Source organism: Habropoda laboriosa, unplaced genomic scaffold, assembly GCF_001263275.1.
Source record: "Habropoda laboriosa isolate 0110345459 unplaced genomic scaffold, ASM126327v1 scaffold244, whole genome shotgun sequence".
Taxonomy (NCBI): domain Eukaryota; kingdom Metazoa; phylum Arthropoda; class Insecta; order Hymenoptera; family Apidae; genus Habropoda; species Habropoda laboriosa.
This window is the reverse complement of record NW_017100399.1, coordinates 186902-214799: the sequence shown is the minus strand read 5'-3', so window position 1 is coordinate 214799 and position 27898 is coordinate 186902. Positions and strand designations below refer to the sequence as shown.

At 40.9% G+C, this 27898-nt stretch overlaps 1 protein-coding gene across 1 annotated transcript in view; it reads left to right on the top strand.

Annotated features, from left to right (window-relative positions):
• The first annotated feature begins 19282 nt into the window (after positions 1 to 19282).
• LOC108575272 overlaps positions 19283 to 27898 on the top strand; it is a 41273-nt gene continuing 32657 nt past the window's right edge. The window contains exon 1 of the mRNA XM_017938028.1: positions 19283 to 19755. Coding sequence (XP_017793517.1) covers positions 19283 to 19755 — 473 coding nt within the window. The remainder of the gene's footprint in view (positions 19756 to 27898) is intronic.

Here is a 27898-nt window from a genome sequence, read left to right as displayed (position 1 = left end):
AATAAATTATTGTCAAATTTAAGGCACGATGCGGAATTCGATTTTTCGATTATTCGATGTATTTTTGGTTAATTAAAAGTGAAAAGTAAACGAAGAAGGAGCAGCGAGGGGGAAAAATTCGCCGCCTAATAAATGCGACTTCTCGAGAGACAAAGAATTGTAACAGCGCGGAGGACAACAGTCCGGATCGTGTTCTCTCCTCAGTTTTGTGTTCGCCCGTGTGTAAAACATGTAATGATTAACTGGAAACGACTCCGCGGATGGAATGGGAGCAACGGGAAGAAAAATTCGCGTGCATTAACGTGCGCATGTGTAATTGAGTGTTAAAAATTGCAGCGTGATGGCCGTGTTGCATCTTCTTAACTCCAACATTTCACAGACGTACACACTATTCTCCATTTAACAAAAGTTACAATTATTAGCTTCCAGATTTTTTAGTAGAAATGACACTCCAGATTAAAGCAGAAGGAACGATTTCTCAAAATCTTTCACTATTTCACATTCAAACAATGATAAATTCACTAATACCGTTTGTATCGAGGATGATTAAATTTACCTATAAATTACATATACCTGAAAAATACCCTAAACGTGCAAACCGCTACAAAACAAATTAACAAAAGCTCTCACAGGAGCCTGAAGAAACCGTTCCTTCCTCTTTAATCCAAGCCATCACGGAGCCCAGAAGCCATAAACAGCGAAGACGCGGTCGAAAACGAGGAGGATCCTCGCGAAAAATTCAATTTCTCGAGAGCTCGTAAAAAGCTTCCTATCGCAGAATCAAGCATCTTCTCCTACCAATAGACGTACATACGTATACACAGCCTCCTGTGAAGAACAATCGCGAACGATCCTAGAATAGCGCTGAAAGGAGGGTCCAGAGGGGGCGGCAAAAGAGACGGAAGAAAGGAGTAGTGGTATAAGTCGAAGCTGGACACCTTCCATTGGCCCGGAGGGCGGAAGATTTCGTATCGGATCGTAGGGGAAGAGAGCTGAAAATACAGGGAGGTCAAGTAGCAGCGGGTAAGATACATCGGAGATAACGTCTGGCGGGCCGATGTCAAGGCGACCGTGACACGGTGAGACACGTCTCGATAAGGGACGCGCGGAAAAATACGGTCTGCGGCTGGTAAATTGCGAAGCGAAACGTCCCCAAGAACTTTCCTGATCCGGCTGATATATCGCGACGACGCGACACGAGAGAACGACGACGCGGCTACACGCCGCGGTGATCCTCGATGCCGGCGAGGGGAACACCTTAAATGGCGCACACGCCTCCGGTGTCTTGTCTCGTTTCCACCGCGGAACACACCGATTAATCGGCAATAAATAACGCGCATGAACGCCGCTATCTTATTAAGATACATCAACGTCCAGTGTTTTCCATTATCGTGTCTGCTTTTAACGTTCCGCCGTCGGAAAGGGGGAGCCTGTGTTTGTGCATTCACAGAGCCCAGTTCTGTGTTTTATTAGACGAGAGTTGGTTATGGTATCGTGACACGGGATGCTGAGAGACGTGGATAATGGGAGAAGGGCTACCGAGATTATTTCTGGATACTTGGATCGCTGGAAGAGACGATCGAGAGGAGGATAGAAGTGAGTGCGGAGGTTTGAAGTACTGTTGGATGATCGTGGATGGGGTGAAGTGATCCTCTGGGGAAGTTTCGGAGAGCTTTTTGATTTTGGATGTGTGTTGTTTCTGGTGAAGTGTACGATGTTGGTGGTATTTGGAAATTTGTGGTCTTTGTGAATATGTAAAGGGTTGTGAAGGGTAAAGGGTCGATGTGTAATTTGTTAAAGAAGGTTGGCCGTTTGAGTGCCACGGGTTATTGCACAAATCTGACCGAAAAATTCCGAGCGGTTGCGATCGTGCTTCCTTCATTTGACGTCGAAAAATTCCAAAAATTTTGTTTTCGACATTTTCACTGAATACGACTGTTTGGAGATAACACGAAGCAAAGGCAAAATTGATTGTGTGCAGGGTTTCTGTTCAGTTTTTTTATAAAAAAAATAGACAGATTATAAGAAATGGAAGAAATATACACTTCCTGGCCCAATATGCTGGCACTTTTGTTAATGTAGTCTTACTTTTAGCAATGTTGCTTAAAAATGGAGTAATAATTGTAACATACGTAAATAGTGTAAGAAATGTATTTAATTTTGTTGGAAGGAAAATATGTGGATATTGTTAAATTGTGAGCGACCAAGCAAACGTTCCGCTCGTTTCGATATTCAACCACCCCGCGTCGGGGTGGCACGCGAACGAACCCTTTGCTTTCATCATATTCCTGTAAGTGACATGCATACCCGTAAAGTAACTTTACTACGTGTCCGCTTAAATATTTTGAACCAAGGCCAGTGCTCGATCAAAGCTGCAAAACTGTGTCATGGATGTGCCTTGGCAGCTCGAGCGTTTTCGCTCTTTTTTTCATCTTCATTTCGAAACTTTCTACCCACGGGTATGCCTTTCACGTTTCCTGGGAAACGGTGACGCACAAATTTTCGTCCTTCTTATTCCCTTCAGGCGGTTTGCCTGCATTTTGTTATTTTGAACGTTAACTCCTGTTTAAGGGGGTTGGTTCACTTTGTGCCGGCCTTTGGCGTTGCCAACCCGTTGAAGCGTTCTTAGTTTAAAAAAGAAAAAAGAAATATTGCGAGCATTTTAACGAGAAAAGGTAAGGTCAGATGTTGAAATTGATAAAAAAAATAATTATATCTTCCTGTGTGTTTTATACGTGTTTTCTGTATTTCTTCGCGATTTCCACGAATGAATCTAATTTCCTTCGCTCTCGTGCAATCACAGCCTTCTATAATGCGAAAATAAATAATAGAATCCCCTTTGCGAAACTAGGCAAATCTCCGTAAACTAAACACAGCGTCACGTATTTCCCGAGCTCTTTCTGAATTGCTCGTTATCACGTACTTTTCATCTGTTGCATTCTCTTTTCCTTCTTCTATCTATATCATTTTCCTTCCTTCTATTAATGTCTGTGTTGAGGTTAGATCTAAGGACACATCACATGTTCGCTTAAATATTTAAAGTTTCCAACACCACATGTATCTTCTATATTTAAATCAACAATAAAAATCTTTAAAAATTCACGACACTCTCCAAAGTTACCATTAGGTCCTGCAATACGACAAACACCACCCTTAGATTCCCAACACCAATTTCCCAAGAATTCCACAAACTTGTCGTCAACACGAAGAAGCTCAAAACGTTTCAACCCAATTTGCACACAATTACAAATCCCAAGTTACACAACCCTATGCAATACAATATCGCGGGCAAAGTGGCGTGTTCAAAGAGCCCACAGAACCTCTCCAACCCATTCAAACCGTCTAAAACAGGAAAGCACGTATAAAATATACCTCGACGCGTCTCGACCCTCTCCAAACTTTCCACCTGGTCTCCCGTCTGGATCTCCACCTCGTGGCCTGTTGTCCACTGCCGACGCAGTGGATGTCGTGCACTGCCGTGGTTCTCGTGGCGGGTGGAATCGCGCCGGCAGAGATCCACCAGGGACCGTCTGTACTCTGACGTGGTGGCCTAACCAAGAAGCAGCTCGTGTGACACGTCGCCTGTGACGGAGACGAGGACACGTCCGGCAGCGGCGCGGCGAATTTTCATATCCTTCGACCGTGAATTTCCCTGGACGACGATCGAGCTACGGAGAGACACGCGGCCACACGCTTTTCCACGCGGCACAATCTTCCGGGGGAGAAAAAAAATTGTTACGAGGTGGTGGTTTTAAAAAAAAAAGTGGTTGGGTCAAATGACAGACGAAGGGGTGGGCCGGGGGGTGAAAGGAATTTTAGACAATGGATGGGAGCGAGGTCTGGTGGCTGACGTTCGCCGATTCAACCGAACGATATATCGATCCTCGCGAAACGCTTTTCAACCGGCGATCGAGCCGACCACCGAGCTATAGGAAATATACATATCGGCACGTAACGCGGAGGATCGATCGAGCGCGAGAAAATTTGTCGCTCGTCGAAACGGAAACCGTTTCTGGAATAAAGCGTTATCGGACTTTGTCTCGCGCTTCGGACGAGCAAACGAATTTCCCTTTTTTTTTCTTTACTGTTCGAGCAGTGTACTTGGCACTTCCGGGTGTATATGTATACACAACGGTGGAGCGCTTCGCTTTAGTTGGTTTTTCTCGGCTGAACGACTGTTTTTCTGGTGGGAGATACTCTGGCTGCCGATGTCTTTTAAGGCGTTCGTGGTTCGGTGAGAATTTTCGAGAAATTAGCTTAATTCTTTGTTTATTTGTGTTTGGAATAGTAAGAATAGTTATTATTATTTTTATAAAGCAGTTACGTTATACAACTCATTAACAGTGTATTAAAAATAGCGAAGTGTGGCCAAAAATGGTGTATTTTTCTATACTTTGTTAGAAAAAAATTTGTGCGTTAAGCAACCGTTTTAATGGGAAATGATAAGGTCAGATACAAAAATGTTCAGAAAATATGTGACGGAATATATGAAATTAATAACAAAATAATTGTATCTTCTTCTGTGACCAATTTCTACGTTTTGCGTCTCGTGTTGACGATGAGTGTAATTATCTCGCTGCTCTTCGTCAAACGTTATTGACCAATTTTTTGAAAAATTGCAGAGAAATTATCTTAACCCTTAACGAGAATTATTTCACTTGTCGTTAAAATATATTCAAAACAGCCAAAATAATTCTACAAATTTTCATACAGCAATCTTGTCATTTATTTAGCAATGTAAATAACCAGGTTAAATAGGGTAAATAACAATAAAAATGTCAAGGTACGGCCAAAGATTGTGCATTTTTCTACACTCGAAGTACAATTCTTACAACACAAATATTCTAGATATGCGTGTCGCAAACCGAGCACAGCTCTTCTCCATCGAAGAATGAAGTAGTAACCGAATATTTGTGTTACAAGACCGATCTTTACCCGTCAGTCTGTGAACGTTCGTTTGCGCCGCGTTACACCGCAAAACATGATACGCTACACTAAAATCGACACCAGTAAAAAGTGCAAAAAGGAAGGACGATGCAGATCGACGCAACCTTACAGCCACGAATTATTAGCCAGCAGCAACGAGAACATATTGCTTTACAGTTTCCATACAATGTAAACTTCGTCGATCCTTTTTCTCCTTCTTTTTTTTTCTGTCGAGGCAAGGAAACTTCCATACACCTTCGTGCACACGGTAAACGATCCCCGAGACTAAGGAAGGATGGGTCACAATTTCCAGTCGACTATACTCTTTTCGCTCCTTCCTAAACTCTCGGTGCGCTCCCGTGACGTCACTGGATCGTGTCAGTAGGTCAGAACCTGGATACGTGGTCGGTGTGCGCCGCTGTTTGTTCAATGTACTGGGTGTTCGCAAATTGCATTTCCCCGAGAGTGAAACTTCGCCTGGTTGTATGCAACTGTGTTCGACGCGTTGTTGCTCTTCACGCGTGATGAATTGAGTGGCGATGGTGGTTCGAAGAGAAACACGAAAATGTGTTTCGGTGTGGAAATGAATTCTTTCCGATTTTTGGGTAGGATCGAAGTTTCGTTTAAAGAAGATCGAAATAGATCACTCGTCGAAACAGTTTCCATTGTTGTTGATAATTAGATTGGGGAGCTTTATGCAAATTCGTATTTTTAAATTGGGGAGTTTTATGCAAATTCGTGTATTTGTCAGCCTTCAAATTTTTCGTAAATGCACACAAATCTGCAGTCTATCGATGACCTTTTGCCATTTTTCTGGAAGCTTGGGAAAACCATCGCGACAGAAACTTGATGGGTTTGAATCAATTATGCGAATCCAGTCGGAAAGAATTCGTTTCTGTACCTAATATTATATCTTGGCAACGTTATCGGTGACCGTCACTGAGCTTGATTGTCGTACGATTTTTCTTCTGTCTACGCTGCCACGGTCACCGGTGTGAAGCAGAAAAATAAATATCTTACAAATTCTATTTCAATACGACTAAATACCGTAATTCAATTCAGTATTCTGTTATTCTTTTTAACGCGTAAACGTGTCTTTTCCAAAAACAAACGGATCAGCTAGCTTGTGGGCCCGAAAAAATCGAATTCTCCGGAAAAACCACGTTCACCCTCTCGATAATCAATCGAAATTCTTACATCCACACCCTCGCTTTTTACCGATATTGTATTGAACCTCGAGCACACTCTGGAATCAGAGAAAAACCTGAAACCTCGGACGATTCTTTCGCAATAATCTCGCTCTTGTGTTAATAAAACTAAAGACGATCTTTTATTTATCCAAGTATTCTATTTGTTCCCTTTCTGGATTCGCGACAAAAGTATTAGAATTGATAGAAATTACAAATAAGTACATGATAATTTTCAATTACTTCGTGCACACAATTTCTTTCCAAGGAAAGAGCGAGAACTGTCTTTGTCAACGAAGAAATGCTGAATTAGCGCCAAAGTGTTAATTTATTTGCATAACTTGGAGGAAACGAAGCTATTATTCGGCTCGAATGTTGTCAGATCTTTAACTGGATGGACGAATCAGCGAGAGGAATAATAACAGAAAGGCTTAAATTCGAGGGTGAAGAGAAACTCGGCAGAAGAATCGTCGCGACGCTCGATTCAGTGAAATTTCACCGGAAGCATCGTTGCAACGGTGACATTGTGTCTATACCATTTGACCAAACGCAAAGTGAACGCAAGAACCACGGGAACACGCGAAACGATATTTTGTGCCTGCGATAGTGGTTCGAAGAAAACATGAAAATGTGTTAGAACCTGCTCGTTCGTTTGGGAAAGACCAAAGGAGAAATAGAAATTTTGTGAAAGAAGAAAGTATCGTTTGAATTTAGAGAAATAATAAATACGTGTATGATAATTTTCAATTATTTCGAGCATACAATTGCTTTCCAGGAAGAGAACGAGAATTGCCTTTGTCAACAAGAAAGTGCTAAATTCTGTCCTACAAGGATAGAAAAGATAAACAATATGCACCACCGCTAAAAAGTTGAATAGTTTTCATGAAAATGCAGTGAAACTGAAAGCAACTACAGGGAAAAAATGAATTAGGCGAGAATGATGAACTTCACTGTGGTGAGTCTGATATAAAACCTTGAATTTGATAAACGAAATTGGAATTTTATCGACTGAAATGAAATCAACTGAAATGAATCGAATTACTAACTTTTTAAAATTGTTTGCGCAATTTAGAATGACTAAAATCACGCGATTAGCAGTGTAGTGTATATCAAAAGAGAAGAGAAACAAGAATTTTTAAATAAATCGATTGAAATTTCAATTAATAAATAATAAATGAAAAGGAGTGACGTTCATTTTCCAGTTATCACATAATGCTCCACGAATCTGGAATTGACAATGTGTCATTGTTCCTCGTGACAGCATGTTCTAAGTAAGTTTCACGGTTGCAAGAACAACTGTACTAAGTTTCACATGTTTCCAATCGTCAGTGCCCTATCTCACGAGATAAGAACGTTTTCGATATCAGCTAACGTGATAAGTGCATTTATTTAACGTCAAGCTTGGAGGAACTCGTTCATGGAACGCGTTGCATGTGCTCACAAGAATCACCAAAATTCTATTCATTTATAAATCTAAAAGAACTGTTCAATTCAGACGTTCCAATTCTTGTCGGCAATAGCGACCAGCAATCGACGTTCTAACAGAAGATCTTTCGCAATAACTCCTCCATTTTGTAACATATTTACTTTCTAAAAATTGCAGAGGAAAACTGAAAGTTACACTTCTATCTTCTAAAAAAATTGAAGCTTTTCATTCAGTGGTTACCTACGAAAAGAATTCCCAAACTTTTCCTCTTTTTAGAAGCCTCAGGGTGATGTACGCCCTTAAAGATTGCTTCTTCAAAACAGTCCTAGTAATTTTATTCTTTTCACCATCTTGCCAGTGTTCCCTCATACCTGCCACAAGTTCACATACTTCATCTTGGAAAGAAATACCCTCGATGTGGAAGCAATTTACGAGAGCACCTTCAACCCTCCACAGGCAAACACATTTTTTCACACTCCACAGGCAAACTGAGTCAATTGCGTCCAATCTAATTTTCTTACTGTTTCAAGCTTCAAAAAAGATCAGAAAAAATTCTAGACCACTTACCAAAGTCCCTACCACATTATACAATTGTTCGTTCCATCAAATGTTTCAAACTTTCTCCAATAGAAGTACAAATTCGTTTCGAAGAAGTACCAGAGTGAAGTTTCACTTGTCTCGTCACAGAACCAGATTAAACACGAAATTGGTCAGTGTTGAGCAAGTGCAACGTGTTGATATCCAGATTTAGGATAAACAAGGACAACCCGTCGCTCGAGATTCCGACGTGCATGTTGATATTAAAACGTCGAAGCAGCAACGCGTCCCAAGAGCGACGGTGTTGACGCGTGTCGCTGATGTAATGCGCACGAAAAAAATTATACTCGTCCGATTAACCCCTTTTACGCGTCGCTCTCGCCGAACGCAGGCAACGTTTTCTCCAAGATAAAGGTTAAAGTTTATCGAGTCTTTGCAACCTCGACAATTTACCGCGGTCATTAATTTCTTCCGCAACATTACTCCCTTGTGCGAGACAAATTTTTCTATAGTCCTCGGCGCGTAGTTATATACGCCGATGTGTATCCCGCGCGACGACGTTACCGCGCCTTTGATCACCTGCTATTTCCCTCCTCCCCCCGCCTCACTGCGTAGTAGTATTCTGCGATAAAGTCCACGGTGAAGATCTCAGGGAACAAGTCGCCCCGCTGACAACACAGATTTCCGCGATAATCGTGTGCTCGTTGCATTTTTCAAACGTGGCTCGAGGTGAACAAGATAAGCAACAAATCACACGTGGCCGGGGAATCGGTTGTAAATTATTCGAAATCGAGTTGCACCAAGGGAAGGTCTCGTATTTTTGCGGAATAAGACGGAAATCATCGCTGAGGGATTCCAACTTTCGGAGTAATGCTGGCTCTTTGAATATTTCACGGTGGAATTTTAAGTCACCGATGTCTGTACGCTTTATGAGCATCGTTGATGCGTTCAGTTTGTGATAGAAGATTCAGACGTGATGTGAAAATTATAAAAATTAATATGTTTATTTATTTATCGACTTGAGTTTCATATAGATTGTTTCTCAGTAACGTAGACAGAAAGCTGAAATATTAATAGTTCGAAGTATCGGTAATCCCAAATATTAACCCTTTGTACTCCAATGGCGCTTTTATAGCGACACGCGTAGTTACTTTGGAGAAATGTACAATCCAGACTTTTCTTATATTATTTTATATTATTAAAGTAATGCAAATTAACGCAAGAAATACAGATAAATAAATTCGTAGACGCTAAAAATCCTTTTTGTTCAAGACAAAACTTTGGCTTTCCAGAAGTTTCACTATTGATCTTGTCAAAAAATGCTCGGAGTGCAAAGGGTTAACAGTCGAAAATATTAATAGCTGGAAATATCAATAATCCCGAGTACTGACAGTCGAAAATATTAATAGCTGGAAATATCAATAATCCCAAGTATTGACAGTCGAAAATATCAATAGTCCAAAATAAGGATAGTTACAGATTTACAAATAAAGAGACAGGAAAAATGACGTTATCTCTCGAGACGATTCTACGTTCGAGCATAACGAAACGAATGGTAAAATGTTGAGCAAACATCATTGGGTATCGGTGTTTATGTCTTGATTGAAAATAACGACTGAGCTTTAAGATCACTTTATCAAAAATACGCCCATCGACGTGCAACAAATGTGGATCATTTTTCACGTTGCTCGCGTTACCACCTAACACATTCCCGCGAGAATTTCATTGTATCCGATCGGTGTACGAAACCGGTCAGGCATGAAGAAAATAATCGGCGAAAGAAAATACGTGCAAACGATGATTAATGGTCGAACATTCGATGACACGATAACAAAGCTTATCGTTCGATCTTCGCGCGGACGAAAGAACGGCATGCAAATCGAGAAGTTGGACTTCTGGCCTTGCCGTGTGTTCCTTTAACATCGTCGAATAGTGCAGATTTCATTCGTTTCGCAAGTTCGTTCCAAAGTTAACGACGTTGTTACCTGAAGAGACTAATGTGTTCCACGTGAAAACCGCAAATGTGAGTTTTGTTAGGCGAATGCGTTGTCTTTCTGAGCGAACCACGAATCTTTGAGATTGATTGAAATTTATTGCAGAAGATCAGTTGAAAAGATATTAATTTAGTTCTATTGTGAGTTTATAGTGCGGTTATTTCTAATTTCATGATAATTGTCGTGTCCAAAGATCGAAATCTATTGTAACAAATAGAGAAAAATTAAAAAATATTAATTTTGTCTTATTATGAATTAATAATACAATTATTTCTAACTTCATAATAAGTATTTAGTCCAAAGACCAAAATACATCATGGCAAATAGAGAAGAACTAAAAACTACTAATTTTGTTTCATTACAAATTAACAATAAAATTATGTCTAATTTTGTAATTATTATCGCGTCCAAATACTAAAACGCATCATAACAAAGAAAGAGAAATTAAAAAATATGAATTTCGTCTCGTTATGAATTAGTAATACGATTATTTCTAATTTTACGATAATTATCAAGTTCAAAGACCAAAATGCATCATAACAAATAAAGAAAAATTAAAAAATATTTTAAAAAATTTGTTTGCTTTCGTTACGAATTAATCACCCGATTATTTCTAACCTAACGTCAACAACCGAGTCTACAGACCAAAGTCCATTACGCCAAATAAAGAAGAACTCGTTATGCAAAATCGAAAGTTTAAAGGACCATATCGTAACCCTCGAGATAAAAGAAGCTCGTCGAACAGTAATCAACATCGTCACAGTTCTAGCTGAAACACTTCTCCGGTAATGCCACCACCAGTCTCGAAACCTGCTCCCGCGAGTACCGAGCAGGCATCCACGATCACATCTTCCCAGGAAGTCGATTTGCATTGCAGATCCAGGTGAAAAGGGGTGTTCGAGGGTATAGTCAATACTCACTCGGCACTCCGCAGGAAAGAATCGTCTCGGCCGTCGAAACGACGCTGCTATCCATGGATGAAAACATTAAAGGGAATGGAAATGTCGCACGATGGATTATTATACTGTCACCGTGATTTATCGCTCGTGGCCAGGCTCCTGCGTTTTGTGTCCCGTGCTCGTAATGGCCAATAACGCGACGATGATGCGCGTAATTATCTCGCCGTTTCTTCGCGAGCCGCTTCCGAAGACAAGCTCCTCCGGAGGGGACGAGCAAAAAGACGGGCCCAGACCTCGCTTTGCGGTCGCAGCCACCACTGACCTTGGTCTCGAGCACGTCGCAGCCGATCCGGTGCAGAAATTGCACCGTGGATCCTTTCGCGTGTACACCTTCGGGATCCGAAATGCTTGGTTAAATTGCGCAGCAATCATCGAGACGCTTCTTACGCCGTGGGCGAAATTGACATGCTTCCCGAGGGACGTGCAAGAAGCGAATTACACGCGCGATTTATTACCTTATTAGGAAGTGGTTGCGTTCATTTCTTCGCGTTCCTTCGTGGAGTTTATTGAATTGGAGGAGGAACGGGTTTTCAGTGTGTTTTTAAGAGAATGGAATAATTGATTTGTGAAATTTAGTGTCTATTAAATTGAAGGAGTCTTTTAAATGTGGGCAAAGTAGCGTGACAAGGGTGAGATAATTTGTTGGTTTCTTGAGGAGCAAGGTAAGTTACTCCATAGAGGCATTTAAATGTAAGCAAAGTAGCGTGACAAAGGTGAGATAATTTGTCATTTTTTAGAGGATTAGGTTGAGTTATTCGATAGAGTCATTTAAATGTAAGCAAAGTATCGTAGAAAAGGTAAGATATCTAATTTGTCACTTTTTAGACGATTAAATCAAGTTAAGATATTTAAACGATTGAGTAATTAGATTAAATTAAGTTATTTAAATGTCAGCACTGTATCGTAAAGTAGGTGACATAATTTGCCATTTTTTAAACGATTAAGTTAAGTTAACTTTGTACTCATATTCTTTGGACAACAGACATATTAAGTTCTTCAAAATGTTTCGTCAAATTTTTACTTAAATTCTCTTCTTTTTATTAATAGCAAAGCTTATTAATTTTATTTAAGTAACTGAATCTTCTACTTGGTAGAAATCATAATATGGCGACAACACGGGTTTTAAAGGAACTTAAGGGAATTCTAGCCTCTTGCAGCTTCCTCAACCAAGGCTATTCACATAGGAAATCACACGGAAGTCGTGATATCGTAACAGTTTTAACGACTTTATTTAACCCCTGGACCTACCAATAAGGATAAAACTCGGAGAGCAACTTAAACAAGATTGACTTAATAGGTTTACAATTAAGGAAGTTCCAACTTGTCTGAAAACTTCTTGACCTAATACCTCCAGAAACACATCCGCGAAACGATATTAAAAAGTCTCACTCTATCCACCCACGAACCCTAACCTTTATACCGTTTCAATCAACGCCTAACCTAGCAGGCGACTTATAACGGGGACCTCGATATTATCAACTGGAAAAATGTTTCCACCGGTCTAAATCATTTTTCACGATCAATACCAGACGTCGATTGAACGAAATCGTAAATTTCGTCCTGTCACGATCGCTGAACGCGCCATTTTACTCCGTTAACGATAATGCCACTGTTCTCCTTTTAAATTAATACCTACTCAGAGAACGATATCAACGAGTCGTGAAAACAACGACTCTGTAATCGTCAGACTTTTAATAATTTCACAATGCTTCCTCGTTCAATCATGCAAATTGCAAGAGAACGTTAAAAATCGTGGAATTAGAATTTTTAAAGACATCATACTCTTTCCAATTTTACAAAACTAAAGTGTAACTATTAAGGGACCCACATGATCAATAATTAAAAATATTATTGCTCGTGTGCGGTAAATATTGAAGAAAAAATTCATATTGAGATTGAAGATTGACGAATTTCCAGATATTTCGCGATCCAAGCTTCGACACTCGTTACAGTTCATTCAGAAATAATTAGAATAATAGGTTTCATTGTTTAATGCAATTTCTATCAATAAGTTCACATATGAATATTATTCCTCGTGTGCAGTCGATCTTAAAGAAGAGATTGCTATTTAGATTGAAAATGGCGAATTTCCAGATATTTTGCAATCCAAGTTTCAACCCTCGTTACAGTTTATTTAAAAATAATTAGAATGGTTTCATCATTTAACGCAATTCCTCTGAACAAATTCACACACGAATATTTCTTCCATTTTCAAATCCATTCTTAAATAACAAACACTTTCTCTATCTTCCATACTATTCAAAACAATACTCGATAACTAAAAGACGCTCCAAACACAGCGCAGCAATAATGACAAGAAACTTACGCATCTCGTGTCGTCCCGAAGGTAACAAATCTAAAAATACCGTCAAGAATATCGATCTCGTAAAGTCGGAAAAATTATCGAAGCGGATTGGAAAATATTCCTGTCAATATTATCTCGATCAATATTATCGTGGTTCGCCGTTTCAACGGGCGTATGCGACAGCGGAAATATTATTCGTCACCCCGGAAGGCTGTTATCGTGGTCCGGTGGGCGCGAATTTTCGCCGAGCAACATTCCGATCGTTATACGCGGTCAACGATGCACCGGCATTGAACCAGTGCAATGCTGCAATGCAGGTGGACCAGCCGGTGCAGCTGGAAGATGCGTAGGCAGAGTTGGAGGCTGGAGCCACTGTCTACCGCAAATCTCTCGCGGGCTCCCGCAGATGTTATCTTCGCCGCAAGATCTTCCAGCGGATTCTGCGTCTCCCTTTAAGAGAGCGCGAGCTCGCAAGAAATCATCTTGCTCACACGGAATAGGAGGAGACGAAGAAGAAGAAGAAGAAGAAGGAGCCGTGAGTGGTTGCGGCTGGGCCGTGTGTGTGCCGCTTTGGGACAACAAGGATACAGGAAGGCCTAGGGGATAGGGAGAGACCGGGAGAGAACCGTCGTTTCACAACCCTTTGTTCGCGGATGCCGGATGCCGGGCGTCGGAATATTTTTCTGACGGTGAATAATTCATCGTGACAAATGGAACGGGTGCACGGGCTGTCGGAGCCCGAGCCGTTTTGCTCGCTTTTCTAATCCGCTTTTTGTAACGTATCAATTCGAGCATGATAGCGGGGATCATGGCTGTGAGAACTTCTAGCGGTGGATTTAAGCGCGAGATGAGAAGAGCTGTTTGGGTGGAATTCTTCGATATTGACTCGCGGCAGGTGAGGTGGTTTTAATTTTTATCGAACGATCGGATGATGTTTTAGAAATTATTTTGGTTCACGGCTTTGTTTGGCGTGAGCGCGAGGTGAAAGCATAGATTGCTGTGATTTGCGTCTGTCAATGCAATATTGAAACGATCGTGATTTCAAGGTGTCTTTATTACGTGTGCAAAGTAGAATTGTTGTGTTTTAATTGACTTGTAAGGACGAGGTGTAAACATAGCCTATTACATATGATCTAATCTGTGCTACTTAAAATTAATTACAATATTTTTTCACTCACAGAGCACATCGGCCAAATTAAGTTAAAAAATCTTGGGTCACTGTATAGATCGAGTGTGGATTAAAATTCTCCTGTGCCGATTACTCTTAATTATTATTATCGAACGTTTAACATTTTTTCACTCACAAAATTTATCGAAGGGGTCAGGTTAAAAAATGTTTGGTCACCGAATAAATGGAGTACGAATTACTCATAATTATCGTTACCATCGAACGCCTAACATTTTCTCACCCACAGAACATATTCACGAAGTTATGAAATTGAAATTGATACGAATTGAAATTCTCTCGCGTCGATTACTCTTAATTTGAAGATATTTTACGCGAAAATACCGAGGGTAGGTACACGGTGCACACGTCTGCAAATTAGATTTATACGGATCGGTATACCGCCAGAAAATTCCACGCTGGGGCGGGGTGAAATTGAATTGAGGAGTTCAAGGGTGGTACCGATCCTCCAAGGACGATCATGAATCACAGTGCAGTTCGTCTCTTAAGCCCCATTTCAATTTCGCCGAGAGACAAACTGGTATACAATACCGCGTGGCTTAATTTAAATAGACGTCGCGGGAAAAGTTTGATGGATGAAATAAAAGTTCGATTCGGGGCAATGGTAGTTTCGCGAACGAACGATTTCAACTTCGCTTCCATTCGACAAAACTGTCTCCCGCTGTGTCGCTGATTCGTTGCTCTTTTTTCCCTAAAGAAACTTTAACAACAACAAGAATATCATTGTAACAGATACTTAAGCGAGGAATGCTGAAGTTGTTCCCTTCAAGATCTTCCTCTTTTGGTCGCGGTGATTTCATACTTCCGAGCGGCTGTTTGCAGGAATCTCAATGTCACGTTCTGATATTTTTGTAACATAATAAATCATCGTGTTTTTTTTTTCGCCTCGCGTACCGTTCAGGAAACGAAAATGCATAATTAATTAAAGGGCGATATAAACAGGTTTTTGTAAATGCTAATTTTAAATTCGAATTTCAGACGTGTTCGAACTGTTGGTTTACGAGTTCGTGCAATTACGCCGAATGCATCGGGAGTTCGGCTTTCCAATTAACTAATACACGACTAATTTACGCAACGCACTAAACATCCACGCAAAAACAAACTGCTGTAGATGAAAATCGATTCCATAAGATACTATTCCACCGTAAGAGAAATCATTTTATACTACCTGCTCGTAAAGAGGAATTGCAAAGTTTTAATGGCCGTACACCTCGGGCTGGCCGAGCTCCTTTTACGAACTGTACAAGGAACTTCCTCTTAACTTGATTGTAAGACAATCAAGATAAAGAAATTACTCCTGTACGTAACTCTGATAATCGGAAATCTAACCTAGTTTTTTAAACAATGAAGAAATAAACAACGTTTAAAGACACGTCGTACGAAATAGTACAGTTGGTGGAAGAAATACAGTAGGACCTCGTAGAACGCCATCAAAAAGTTGCAAAATTGAATTTGACACAAAAACCGACGACAGCGAAACTTAATTTATATTATATTTCCCGCGTTATATGAGGTCCTACTGTATAGGAAGATGGTAAATTAACGCATTAAGTAGTAACACTCTACTTTGGGAAGATTTATATTGCAGTTATTTGGTGGAAAGGGGGTTGCTGCGGCTCTTAGTTAAAGGATGACTTAATGCGAGTGAACCAACTCTTTGAACTTAAAGTGAAGACATGTATGACTAAAATGGTTTTGGATACAGCAGCTCGGTCGCGTTTATCGGTGCATGAATCAATAAATTAGTCATCTAACTAGTGCATTCTACTAGCCATCTTCTCTTCTTGCAGTTACGGGGTACAGGCAGTAACTCGAATATTGAAATTCTCCAAAGATATCAGTCGAAGGCAGTACTTAACCTGTGCAACGCCTCTTGGTACGTCCCCAACGACATTACACATCGCGATACAGTCAAAGAAGAGTTAACAAAGTTTAACAAACCGCCCACAAAACAATTATCAGAGCACACGAACTCACTAGTCTCAAGACTAACACAATCTCGTAGCTTAAAAAGATACACGCTGTTAAACCCAGTATCAACACTTAAGAACTAATACTTACAATTAGCCTCGTACTAACGATCGCATATGCAACCAGTAAAGTTGCTTTCACGCCAAAGTCATGTCCCGAAACCTACTTCCCAACGCGAAATCGATTGCAAGGATCTCCAAAATAAAAAAAAAAAAAGAGTCTTCCCTCCTCTGCACAGTACTTTCACACAAAAATCCCATACGCACAAGGAAAGGCATTGAACCTGTGTACCTGTTCGAGCCAATATACACATAATACACAGGTACACGGCCCCAGAAGCAGGTAGAAGCGGCTGACAGGTAAAAGATCGACATACAGACAATGGTCGAGCGTGCCCGACATTAAATCACTAGTAATTACGAGCAGCGCCATGGGCATTGTCTCCTATACGTACGCCACATTATCAGGCATCTATTCATTACCGCGGCGTAATTGCGCGTGTAAACGTGGTGCCGCGAGTGCGCGCGTTACTCGGCCTTTACCTTTCCAGTTCCTTTATTATCCGGATGCAAGATCGATCGGGGCTGACACCGGTTCGAACGGTGCAAAACGCGACCGGATCGCGAGCTTTTCCTCGCCCCATAATTTCTAACGCCGCGGCGCGCACACGGTTCCACGGGAACGCGTGACTCACGACCTACATTCGTCTCGCGGGCAGAGAAACCGTGACACCTTTTGCACGCCCGGGACTAACGTTTATTGCTCGTAAATAGAGAAACTCCTGGGCCGCCGCGTTCCTCGGGATCTCGAACTCGATTGCACCGGGGCAGAAGGCAATATAACGCGCTCCTCGTTGCGAAACCCCGATCGTTCCGCTCTCATCTGCTCTCCATTTTTTTCCCCACACGAGGAATTGGAGTTGGTGGAAATTGTTGATTTATTGGCCGGGTGAAATAACACAGGCGTGCCTCCCCCCCGTACCGATGAGTTCTCGATTCGTTGAGAAACGCTTTTAGGTGCGTTAGAATCGATTGCATGTGGGAGTTCTGTGGGATTCGAACAAAGGAGACAGGCGATGTTTGCCTCGTGAAAGCTTGCTGCGACTCTCCTTCCTCGAGCTTTTTTCTTTAACTAACTTCTACGAGGATGATTTTATTTATTGTTATTTATTAGACGCCTAATGTACACGTGTAATGTAAACATAACGCGTGTAAGACAAATAACGGCGCGGGATTTATGATCAAGTCGGACAACTATGTCGTCACACCACTGTGTACACATGTTTATAGATCCTGAGAAGAATTTAACGCAGTTAATACGTAAGTTAGAGGATACGGCAGAACTGTTTTGTAACGTAAGCAGTAGACTTCTTTTCTTGATATTTTGTAACAGCGTGAAGAATAATATTGCTTAATAGAGATACGTCTGTTATCTAGTTTAAACAGAAAAACGAGGTCCGCTATCTTTCCACGTTTGTTCAATGCTTCTAAATTTAGTGCGTTAAGTAATCGTGTGTAATCGTTATTATCGATGCAGTTTAGAACACCTTGTCTATCTCTCACTTTTAATTACAGCGTTCCGTCCACTTACAATTTCAATCAATCCGATGAATAATTCATGAGATAATAATGCAATATACACAGCAGTAAGAGAAATATTTACATAAAAGAAATCTTAATATTACACGTTTCGAGTGAGAATTATCTGGTTTCTAACCTAAAAAAAAGAAAATCTGCATTTTTCATTTGAAAAAACCGACGAGTTTTCCCCGGCGTCGCGTTTAAAATTTCTCCAAGCTCGCCGTAGAAATTGCCGGGTTTCGCGGTTATCCGAGCAACGCCCGGTATTTTCCAAAGAATACAGCCGCGGAATTAAGACGTGCCATACCGGAGCACAAAGTAGACGCTTCAAGAATTTCGCGTAATCTTCCGCGGCCCGAAAACAACCCAGGCGAAACTCCCGTCCAGGCCAACGAAAACATTTGCATAACATTCTCTCGTCCTTACCAATTCACACGTTCCCAAATAATACTTACTTAACGTACACCCTGTACGTGTCTGACCAATGTTACAACGATCGTCCTCGACTCGGATAAAGGAGAAAACAGAAAAAAAATTGCAACGAAAGAGAGGAGGAAGTAGGGAAAAAATACTATCGCAACAAGCGTACCCTTCGAGTTTCGCAATCGACCCGAGGTCCCTATATAGCGCATCTATCCCCATGGAACAAACGGCACACACATCGTTCCGCCTCTCTATCCTTCTAAACGTTTCTCGTCGAACGCGTGCAAGGATATGTAGGTGGTTAGCCGAGCGGCTGGCGGTGTATCAGGAGAGCAGACAGGTAGAAAGGGAGAACGGGACAAAAGCCGGGGGGAGAACCGGAGAAAGAAAGAACGGTCTGGTCGAGCGAACAAGAGAGGCGAACGAGAAACGATGGTGGAAGAGAGGACGAGGGGCGGGATGTGGCATGGTGAACGAGGAGAAAGAGAGAAAGAAAGAAGAATGGTGGGGTTGGTACGAGCGGCTCAAGCACGTGGGGCCTACTCCGTGTGTCTCGTTCAGTAGTGCTCTCGGTTGCCTTCGAACGATTTCGCACCGGATGTCCAATCGAGACTGTTCGACGTAGCCAGAGACCCGGCACGCCTGTACAAACCTGGAGGGAAATAATCGAGAATGTGATCGTTCGTTGTGTGTCATTTTACCCAAGCTAGGCTAATCGTCACGAAATAGAGAGAGAGAGAGAGAGAGAGAGTGAGAGAGAGTAATCGATCTGTAGGTTGGCCATAGCTATGGCTTCAGCGTTGAAAATTTCTCTCCTGTGTTTTTTCCTCCTTTTCTCCATTGTGATCTTGAAGACTGAACATGTAACCGGTGATCAACACGAGTACGCTAATCATAGGCTACTATGGCCGGTCTGGTTCCACGAGAATCTTGCTCGTGCACGTCACGATCGCGACGGAAGGAGTTTCCAGCAGACGAACGGTTGGAATAGGAACGATTTGTTGGCCGACAGAGGAAGTTCGACGATCGCACCGCAAACCGGCACCGCGTCCAGGCATCACGTGGATCAACGTGTTCACGAACAGAGAACATCGAAACCGGAGAAGTTCAGCGCAGTCGCGGTCGCGGAATACGGAGGCACCAGGGCCATCGCTTATGCCGGTTATCACAACAATCATCGTCACCAGGCCAGGGAAGCCGTCACTCAGACCTACCAGCATCTCACGACTACGCCGTCTACTTATACCAGGCATCATCCTGGGTGAGTCCAGGTTTACACGTATTTTCTCTTCTTCTTCGGTTCTCCTCCTCCTCCGGTTATTTCACTGGGATTTATGAAGATGGATTAGGGTGTAATTGATTATTATTGCCGGTGGGATTACTCGAGTGCGCTGTAAAATGGTAATCATGGGATTACTTAATTGGACTGTTGATGCACTATGTTGCGGGTATGTTGTGCTAAACATTTCTGTATGGACTTCAATGTCGGATGATCTACGTGGAAAAATAAACGAAACGAATCGTAGGTTCTTGCGGTATGAAATAAAGTCTAAATGTGAATTGAAAATATAATTCCTAATTGATCAGTTTTGATAGACAGCAACACTTGATTCTTTTAAATATGTAAGAACTGAACGTTACGTTCGATAAAGTTTAAGGATGCGTTTGAACCATCGATTAAGGAGAAATACGATGTGAGGAGAGATACAAAATTCTTAATCAATCATTCCTGACAGATAGCAAAATTTCACTTGAAAGAATACGTAAAAATTAAACACGATTGAAAGTATCTCTGTGAAGAGTAAGTTTTTCAGCAACGTCTAACATAATGGACTTTCTTCTACGCGGAAGTAGTTAACTCTTTTTGCAGGCCGATGAATAGTCAAAGTAAGAAACAGGGATAATCGCTAGAAGGAATCGACGATTCGTGTTCGATTATTTCGCGCCGTTATCCATTCGATCGTAGCTAATAACAAACGGTTCATCCCTAGAGAAGAGATGCCATTGCTCCTCTCGCGGAACGTAACGATGTTCCGATGATTTACAAGATCGAAAGAACCTCTCTTACAAATCTACACACCGATAACGTTCCCCTTCTACCCGTGCAGCAAATCAAACAAGAACATCTTCAAACAGGAAACCGAAACAAACTCTCTCTAAGAGATGTAACAAGAACACTTTGCTCCTTCAACGAGCAAAGCACATATTCACTATTTACTGTTCACCGTGGTAGTAAAAGGAAGAGACTTCCCCTTTACCTTCCCCCTGCTTCCGTACTAAAACAGGATTAAACTTGAAGAATGCACGGATGCAAATCGAAGACACAACGGTGAGCGTCGAGACCAGCGAATAGCAAACAGATCAGGAAGTACATTTCACCGAATTGCGCAATAAAATGTCCAGCGTTACCAAGCATTGCGTCGGGACGGAACGAATGTCACATGTATAAACAACGAAGCTTAAATTTCCACTCGTAGAAGTCGCTGCGATCGAAGTTGAATTTTCTTCGCCGATCTACGATCGAGAGCTTACATTTTCATTGGTAAAATCGAACCTTCCACACCACTATACGACACCACTATAGTCGTAGGTGGTCAGGTATCGAGAGGCGAGCCGGCGAGTTGAATCGAAACTAAATTCGAGCGGAAAACTTTACGATCTGCCGGACAAAGCGCAACTCACGCGTTTAAATGAGCGGACGCGCGCGGTTAGCCGCACGCGTCATGGAATTACTCCGTGGAACGATAATTTATGGTGCCGGTCCGTAATCTTTCTTAGAGACTTTCAGCCATGGGCCCCGTTAGTGTCGATTCGTGACACCACGTTCTAGACTCTGGTTTCGACTTTTTAATCGCTCTGTCGTTCGGTGTGTAATCGTGATTTTTGTGTTATGCAGTTCAAAAAATATAGATCGCGAACAGAGAAGAAGAAAAAATATTACGATGTGTAGGAATGGTTAATTTTTAATTGTTTGGCGGGACAGTTCATATTTCAAAAGGAAGACGCGGAGATTATTTTTACAGAGCATGCATCTGTTGGAAAGTGAAATACCAGGTGTTTTATCTAGAGTTTCCACCTTAAATATCTCCACCATGATTCACCCAGGAGATTATTTCTTCGAGTTGAAGGTTACGCGGTTTTGAACGCTCACGCGAGAGTGGGCGATTTTTTACTGCGCTTATCTGTTTGGTGGGAGCACCGGGATAACATTCATTTTCCTACTGAAAATATTGCTGCACCGTCCGGCGAATAAATAACTTAGCGAGCGTACGTTTGAAGAAAATACTCCGGGCCGATCTAAAATATTCAACAAACAAGGAACCGTGCTGCACACACACACACACACGCGCGCGAGAATACAGAAATGAAGGTTACTGTGACACGCTGCCGTAGAAAAAATAAATATGGTGAAATATCATCTGCCGTTCCACGTGAAATCTGCTTAAAAGTATATGTATAACGTCCGGTTGAAAAAGCGCCTTTCACGCGGAATATGAATATACGGGAGAACGGGAAATATGACAAATATTTCTCGTACACTGTACCACGCGAATGTATGAAATCATCCGAATTTATAGCCAGCTTTTTATGGAAAGCTGAATTGATGAAGCAAAGTCTGCATTAAAAATCGCCGTCTAATAACGATAATTGACTTCTATGCCGTTATTTATCACTGTAAAAAATTCTAAATACAAAATTTATTGTTACCGTGAACTATTGAAAATTGCATTCCACACGAAATTCCTTCTTACGAATGACAAAACAAAAGATTTAATAACACACACTTCTACGTGTTCCGCGAAACATCAAATAATCCTTCTCCTGTAATTCAAGATAACCTGAATTCGTTCGTTTACCTACGCACTAAATTCACTTTTTAATTTTTACACGAGTAATCAAGATAATAATGCAATTGAAATATAAAAAATCTATTTAAAAAGACACACATATTTAATTCGAGACAGTAAACGTGTAAACAATGTTTCATACCTTTCTCAAGACCTAACCTCACAATTGGGAAGCAGCATCTCCGTAAAAGAAGCGTCTATCGCCAATAGCACACAGAACATTCATACACAGAAACACGTGAATCATCACTTTCATCCAAACATGCAAAATCAATCCGAAAAGAAGGTCGACAAGCGGTATTCACACGATGATAGACGATCTTGCGAGAAGCAAGTATTTCTTCAAAAGGTTCGGCGATCTCGAGCCGCTTAATTAATCGGCCGATTAATTATCTCGCGCGTAACGCGTTCCACTGTCACATGCAATTATTGGGATTGTTGGTGCGCGACGACGACGGTTCCCCTTTCGGCCGGCCTTAAAGGTTTTCACGCGATAATATTGCTGATTTCGTGCAGCTCCGAGCAAAACCGAGGGACGCCAATTAAGTCGCGCGATTGCTCGTGCATAACAACGATACACGCCCGTTGCGAGCGACGATACTCGCCGGTGAAAACTCGCCTGTCGAGCATAGCGAACGCAAGAGGGCCTATTGTCGACGATAATCGATCGATCTCAGCGACTGATCGATCCTACGTTGCGTGGTGGGGAACGAAAGGTTAGCTCGAATGTCGGTAACGCGGTCATTAACGTCATTAACGTTGCGTCAGCGAAGCTACGAGCTTGACTTTTTGGTAAATCAAGGGACGGCTAATGGGGGGAACGCGCGTTGCAGCGGGTGATTTACTGGCCGCGATCTCAATGGTTCTTTTTGAGGTCAGCGCGAAAGTGGTTTAGCGCTCGGTTCGGTTTAGAGGCTGGAACTGGTGCAAATTTGTCGGCTGAATTAGCGATCGAAGCGTCAAGAATGGATTTTCAGTGTTTGCGTAGTAAAACGCTCGTCAGGTGAGCTTTTCGTGTGTTAAATATTTGATATAGTATGAAAAGTTTGTGGTATAAGGAGAATTCTATTGTATCGGATAAAAGTAAGGTTAACATCTACGAAACGTTGATTCGTATGCTTGAAAAGGATAATATGAAAGCGAGGCTTTACGACGGTAAGATTTTTCACTCGTGCTTTTGATAGGTTATGTTTTGAATAATACGCGTATGAAGGTTCTTTTCAACGAAAATAGCGTGGACAATACTTTCGAAAGAACGATTTACAAGTTTACGACCGAAGAGACGTATAATGCTTGAGATTCTTCGTGCAAGATTTCATGGCGGATTATATTATAAGTCGGCATCTTTTTGAAGAAATGACACATTCAAATTGTCAGTTAAGGAGCAGGGGGTTCTTGAAAGTGTTTGATGAGAATTAACCATATTCGGGTGCGTGTAATCATAAAGAGTTTTCTTAAAAATGAGATAAAGGAAATTGCACTTGCTACGGCCTATTAAGTAAATGAGTGACAGTATTCTGCAAAAAATGCAGGTTTTTTTTTTTAAAAAAAAAGAGTACAAAGAACGGGTTTTAAAATGGCCGGTACATTATCGGAATTAATCAAAGGCAGGCTACTTTAAAATGTATAAAGAAGGGTTACTAAAAAATTAATACGAAGGAATATACATTATGGAAGTTCAGAAACCTATTTTCTATATTCTCCGTTCTAGTTATAAATTAACGAGACTTATATCGATCAGGATTATTTATAACAGGGGACGGTTTAATTTCAAGATGTTATACCTATCTACCACGGTTATAAAGCGTGAATTCTTACCATTATTAAAGGTTATGATCTGGAAGAAAGAGATAAAGGTAATGTGAGAACGCGTTCTAATCTTGTGAAACTTAGTCGACTACCATTATTCACAGGCCTTGCACTTATCTTAAATACACCGCAGCTCTTATATCTATGAAACTCAAATATATAAAACTCTAATTTTACATAAATATATAAAAAAACTTTGTCACACTTTTCACTTCTATTACAGCACATGGATAATGTTCTATAGGTAAATAATTATTCACACAAATAAAACTAATTTTCTCAAAGAATTACTTTCAAAGATTTAAAGTTACACTCAGCAACCGACAAATCTTAACCCTAAGCTAGTCTGGTAGATCTATTTTTGCAATTGTAAAAATAACATTAAACGAAAGAGGCTCAATTTATCCTATCTCATCCATTTTAAATTGCGCTTATCCTCAGATCGATCGTGTAAAAATAAGAATTCCAAATTCTCAAGGTGTCATAAAAATTCACTAGACCAACATAGGGTTATTTTTTCATTGCTGTTGGCGCCAATAGGCGTTTCGAAAAATTGCTTCCACCGTACAGTGCACTGCCACCCCAATTTAATTCTTAATTTTATCAAGAGAACGATTTAACGTCTACCGTTTATCACGTGCGTTAAAGGGTTAAACCAATTTTAATATCGATTCCAGTTGAACGAATAACTTCCTTTTCGCACGGACAATTAGTCAAAGTTGGTCCGAGTCAAATTTCTCGTCGGTATATGCAGTCTCTCTTTCACCGTTTCGAGGATAATCTCGCAACAGCGTCCGGATGATCTCGCAGCGTTTCAATGACTGCTCGTCAAGGCGAAGGGCCGCGGGCGTTCGCGATGCATCGGTTGCACGTGAACGCGGCCACCTTTGTGCGCGCGAAACAAAGGTCTCCTTGCACGCACGTGAAAGAAACGGCACGCCGGCGAGATCCCTCGTTACTATTTAGCCTGAATGCGATAATTTAGCGCGCTCCTACTGTTCGCCGCTCCTCCATTCTTTCCCCTTTTGTCCTCGCGTTCCCCTGGGTACCTCTCGATTCTCTCGATCGGGTTACCCAGATATCAGGAGTAAAAAACTCCGCGCAAACCTGTCCGCGAGGTCGTAGAAACGATATTTCATCGACTGTGAAACCAACGGAGACGTTTTCGTTACGGATTCATTGTCGAAAATGTTGTTCGACGAGACATGTCTTTTCTTTTTCCTTTTTTTTTTTATCAACGATAGTAATAACGACAGTTGAAACGTGTGATTCATAGGCGGTGGAGGAAAGTTGAGGCACACGTTGACGGTAGGTAGGTTGATCAAGAATGCAGAAGCGGAATTCGAGGTCGGGCAGATTGATTTGTTGGTCAGCGAGCCGATAGACCCGATTCGATGCTTGCATGGGGCTTCGATAAGTGTGATACATTGTTTTGATGGACTTCTTATTGGATTGACTGTGCTTCGAAGGAAGTCGAAAGGATTAGAATTTTGATGTTAGGGGAATTGACGTGATAATTGGTATGTGTTATCGGGTGGAAAATTGAGACGTTTATTTATCATCTACATTTTCTCTCGCGTAGAATTTTTTCTCCTGTTTTTTTTTTTGTTTTGTTAAATTGACAAATTGTTGAATATCGATGCAAATAGTAATTAATAGATAACTCACCGATTAATGAACTAACTTTTTCCTTGTATAAGAAAATTAATTCTTCACATGAATTTTTCTTTGATTTCTTTTTCTTGTTCAATGTTCTTAAATTAACAGTTTATCCAATATCGGTGTAAACAGTAATTAATAGGTAACCCTCCAATTAATGAGCTCCAGACGTTTATTTGCTCTATGCATTTTCCTTTCTATAAGAAAATTGACTTTTCATATGAATTTTTCTTTGCTCTTTTTTGTTTAGTCTTCTCGTATTGACAAATTGTTGTACATCGATGCAAACAGTATTTAGCAAACATCCTACCAATTAACAAACTCGAAATCTAACCGCTCTAATAAAAATATCCATTGATAAGAGAACGCACATACCGGAGCATCGAGTTAATCATTAATTCAGGATCGAACCTCGTTTTCAAAGGTACATTGGCCCTGTTGAATAATTGATTGGCCGATGGAACACTTTAAACAGCGAGAGAACGCTGCCTGTCAGAACATCCTCCGCAAATGGGCCTACTAATCCTTTATAAAACTATCGTTCGTTGGTGTGGCCATTTTGTTACGGGTGATCGATGGTCGTCGATAAGAAGGAGCATGAATAATGAATATACGAGCAGTTCCAAGTACCTCAGATAATAATCCTGCCGTGTCACATCGAAGGAGAACGCTCGTTCGGTGCGTAGAGCCGTTTACATTGTCTATTATCTATCGTCTTTCGCGTTTGCCATTCGGGTGTACAGATTGATCGATTGACAAATGGGCCGAGCCGCGTGGAAATAGACGCAACTGTTACACTACACGTTCCTCTTGTTAGACGACGGGGCACATTCGTTTTGTCAGTGGAATCGAGACCGTTCTTCTGCATCAACGCAATTACCATTTTCCGATACTGTACACCGTGACGGGGAAAAAACACTGGACACGATTTAACACGTTAAACGCCACTAGGGATCGACGCGAGACTTTTCGTTTACGCTACCACGGTCCATGTGGACCGGCGGTTGATTTTTGCTTTAGGCTGCCGCGCCTTAACTAAGGGTATTAAATTATTGTATTAAATGGAAAATATAATATTCTATTGAAACAATTTAAACACAGATGTGGGTTTCCTTTCCACATGTTACAGTAAGTTACTGCTCTTTTTGTTAAGTTTTTTGCCGATTTTCTGTGAAATTAATTCAGCGGATGTATCACTCTCTGTACCTGACAACATTGTAAATTGTGTGGGCAAAAAAATTTTGAAAATCTCTGGTATGGTCTGCTTAGAAAACGAAACTGTACCATAGACCGGCGTAGCGTAAACGGAAAGTCTCGTGCCGGTCCCTACCGGGGGTTCCTAAAAAGGATCTTCCGGAGTTTTGTGCCAGTGATGAATCACTGCGGATACGGTGACAGAGAGTTTCATCGTGCGCTGGCTGTATCGCGATAAAAAGAAACGTGTTGCCAGCAATCATGGTACTTGAGGATCATTTTTTGGGGGGTAGCACTGGGAGATATGAGAATTCAGGGAATTGGAACGATTTGTAGAAAATTTGTTAGAGAATGTGGAAAGTTTTCTTGCGAACGTTAGGAAATTGGTTAATTTGATAGAAAATTCGCTGGGAAGTATGAAAAATTTTTTCGATAAGTTTTTTGGAAGCGTTGGAAAATATGAAAATTTAGGAAATTGGAAAATTTTTTAGAAAATTTATAAGAGTGTCAGGAAATACGAAAATTTTATAGAAAAATTATTAGAAAATATAGAAAACATTGGAGACAATTTTCTTGGAAACGTTAAGGAATATGAAAATTTAGGGAATTGGAAAATTTGATAGAAAATCTTTAGGATAATTTTTTTTAGATTCCTATATAGAGCATTTTGTTAAATTATGAAAAGTGATGTTGATAAATTGGACAATAGAGTATTCATTAAAATTGGAGAAGAAAAGGATAATACTACAATAATTTCAGACCCGGTACAGGCGTAATAACTATTCAGCGAGATATGTTAGTTACAACTTCAGCTTCGAACTTTGACCAAAGAAACTCAACCATAAAGTTAAACCATGAAATAGAGAGAATCACACGAGCAAATACTAAGCTTGG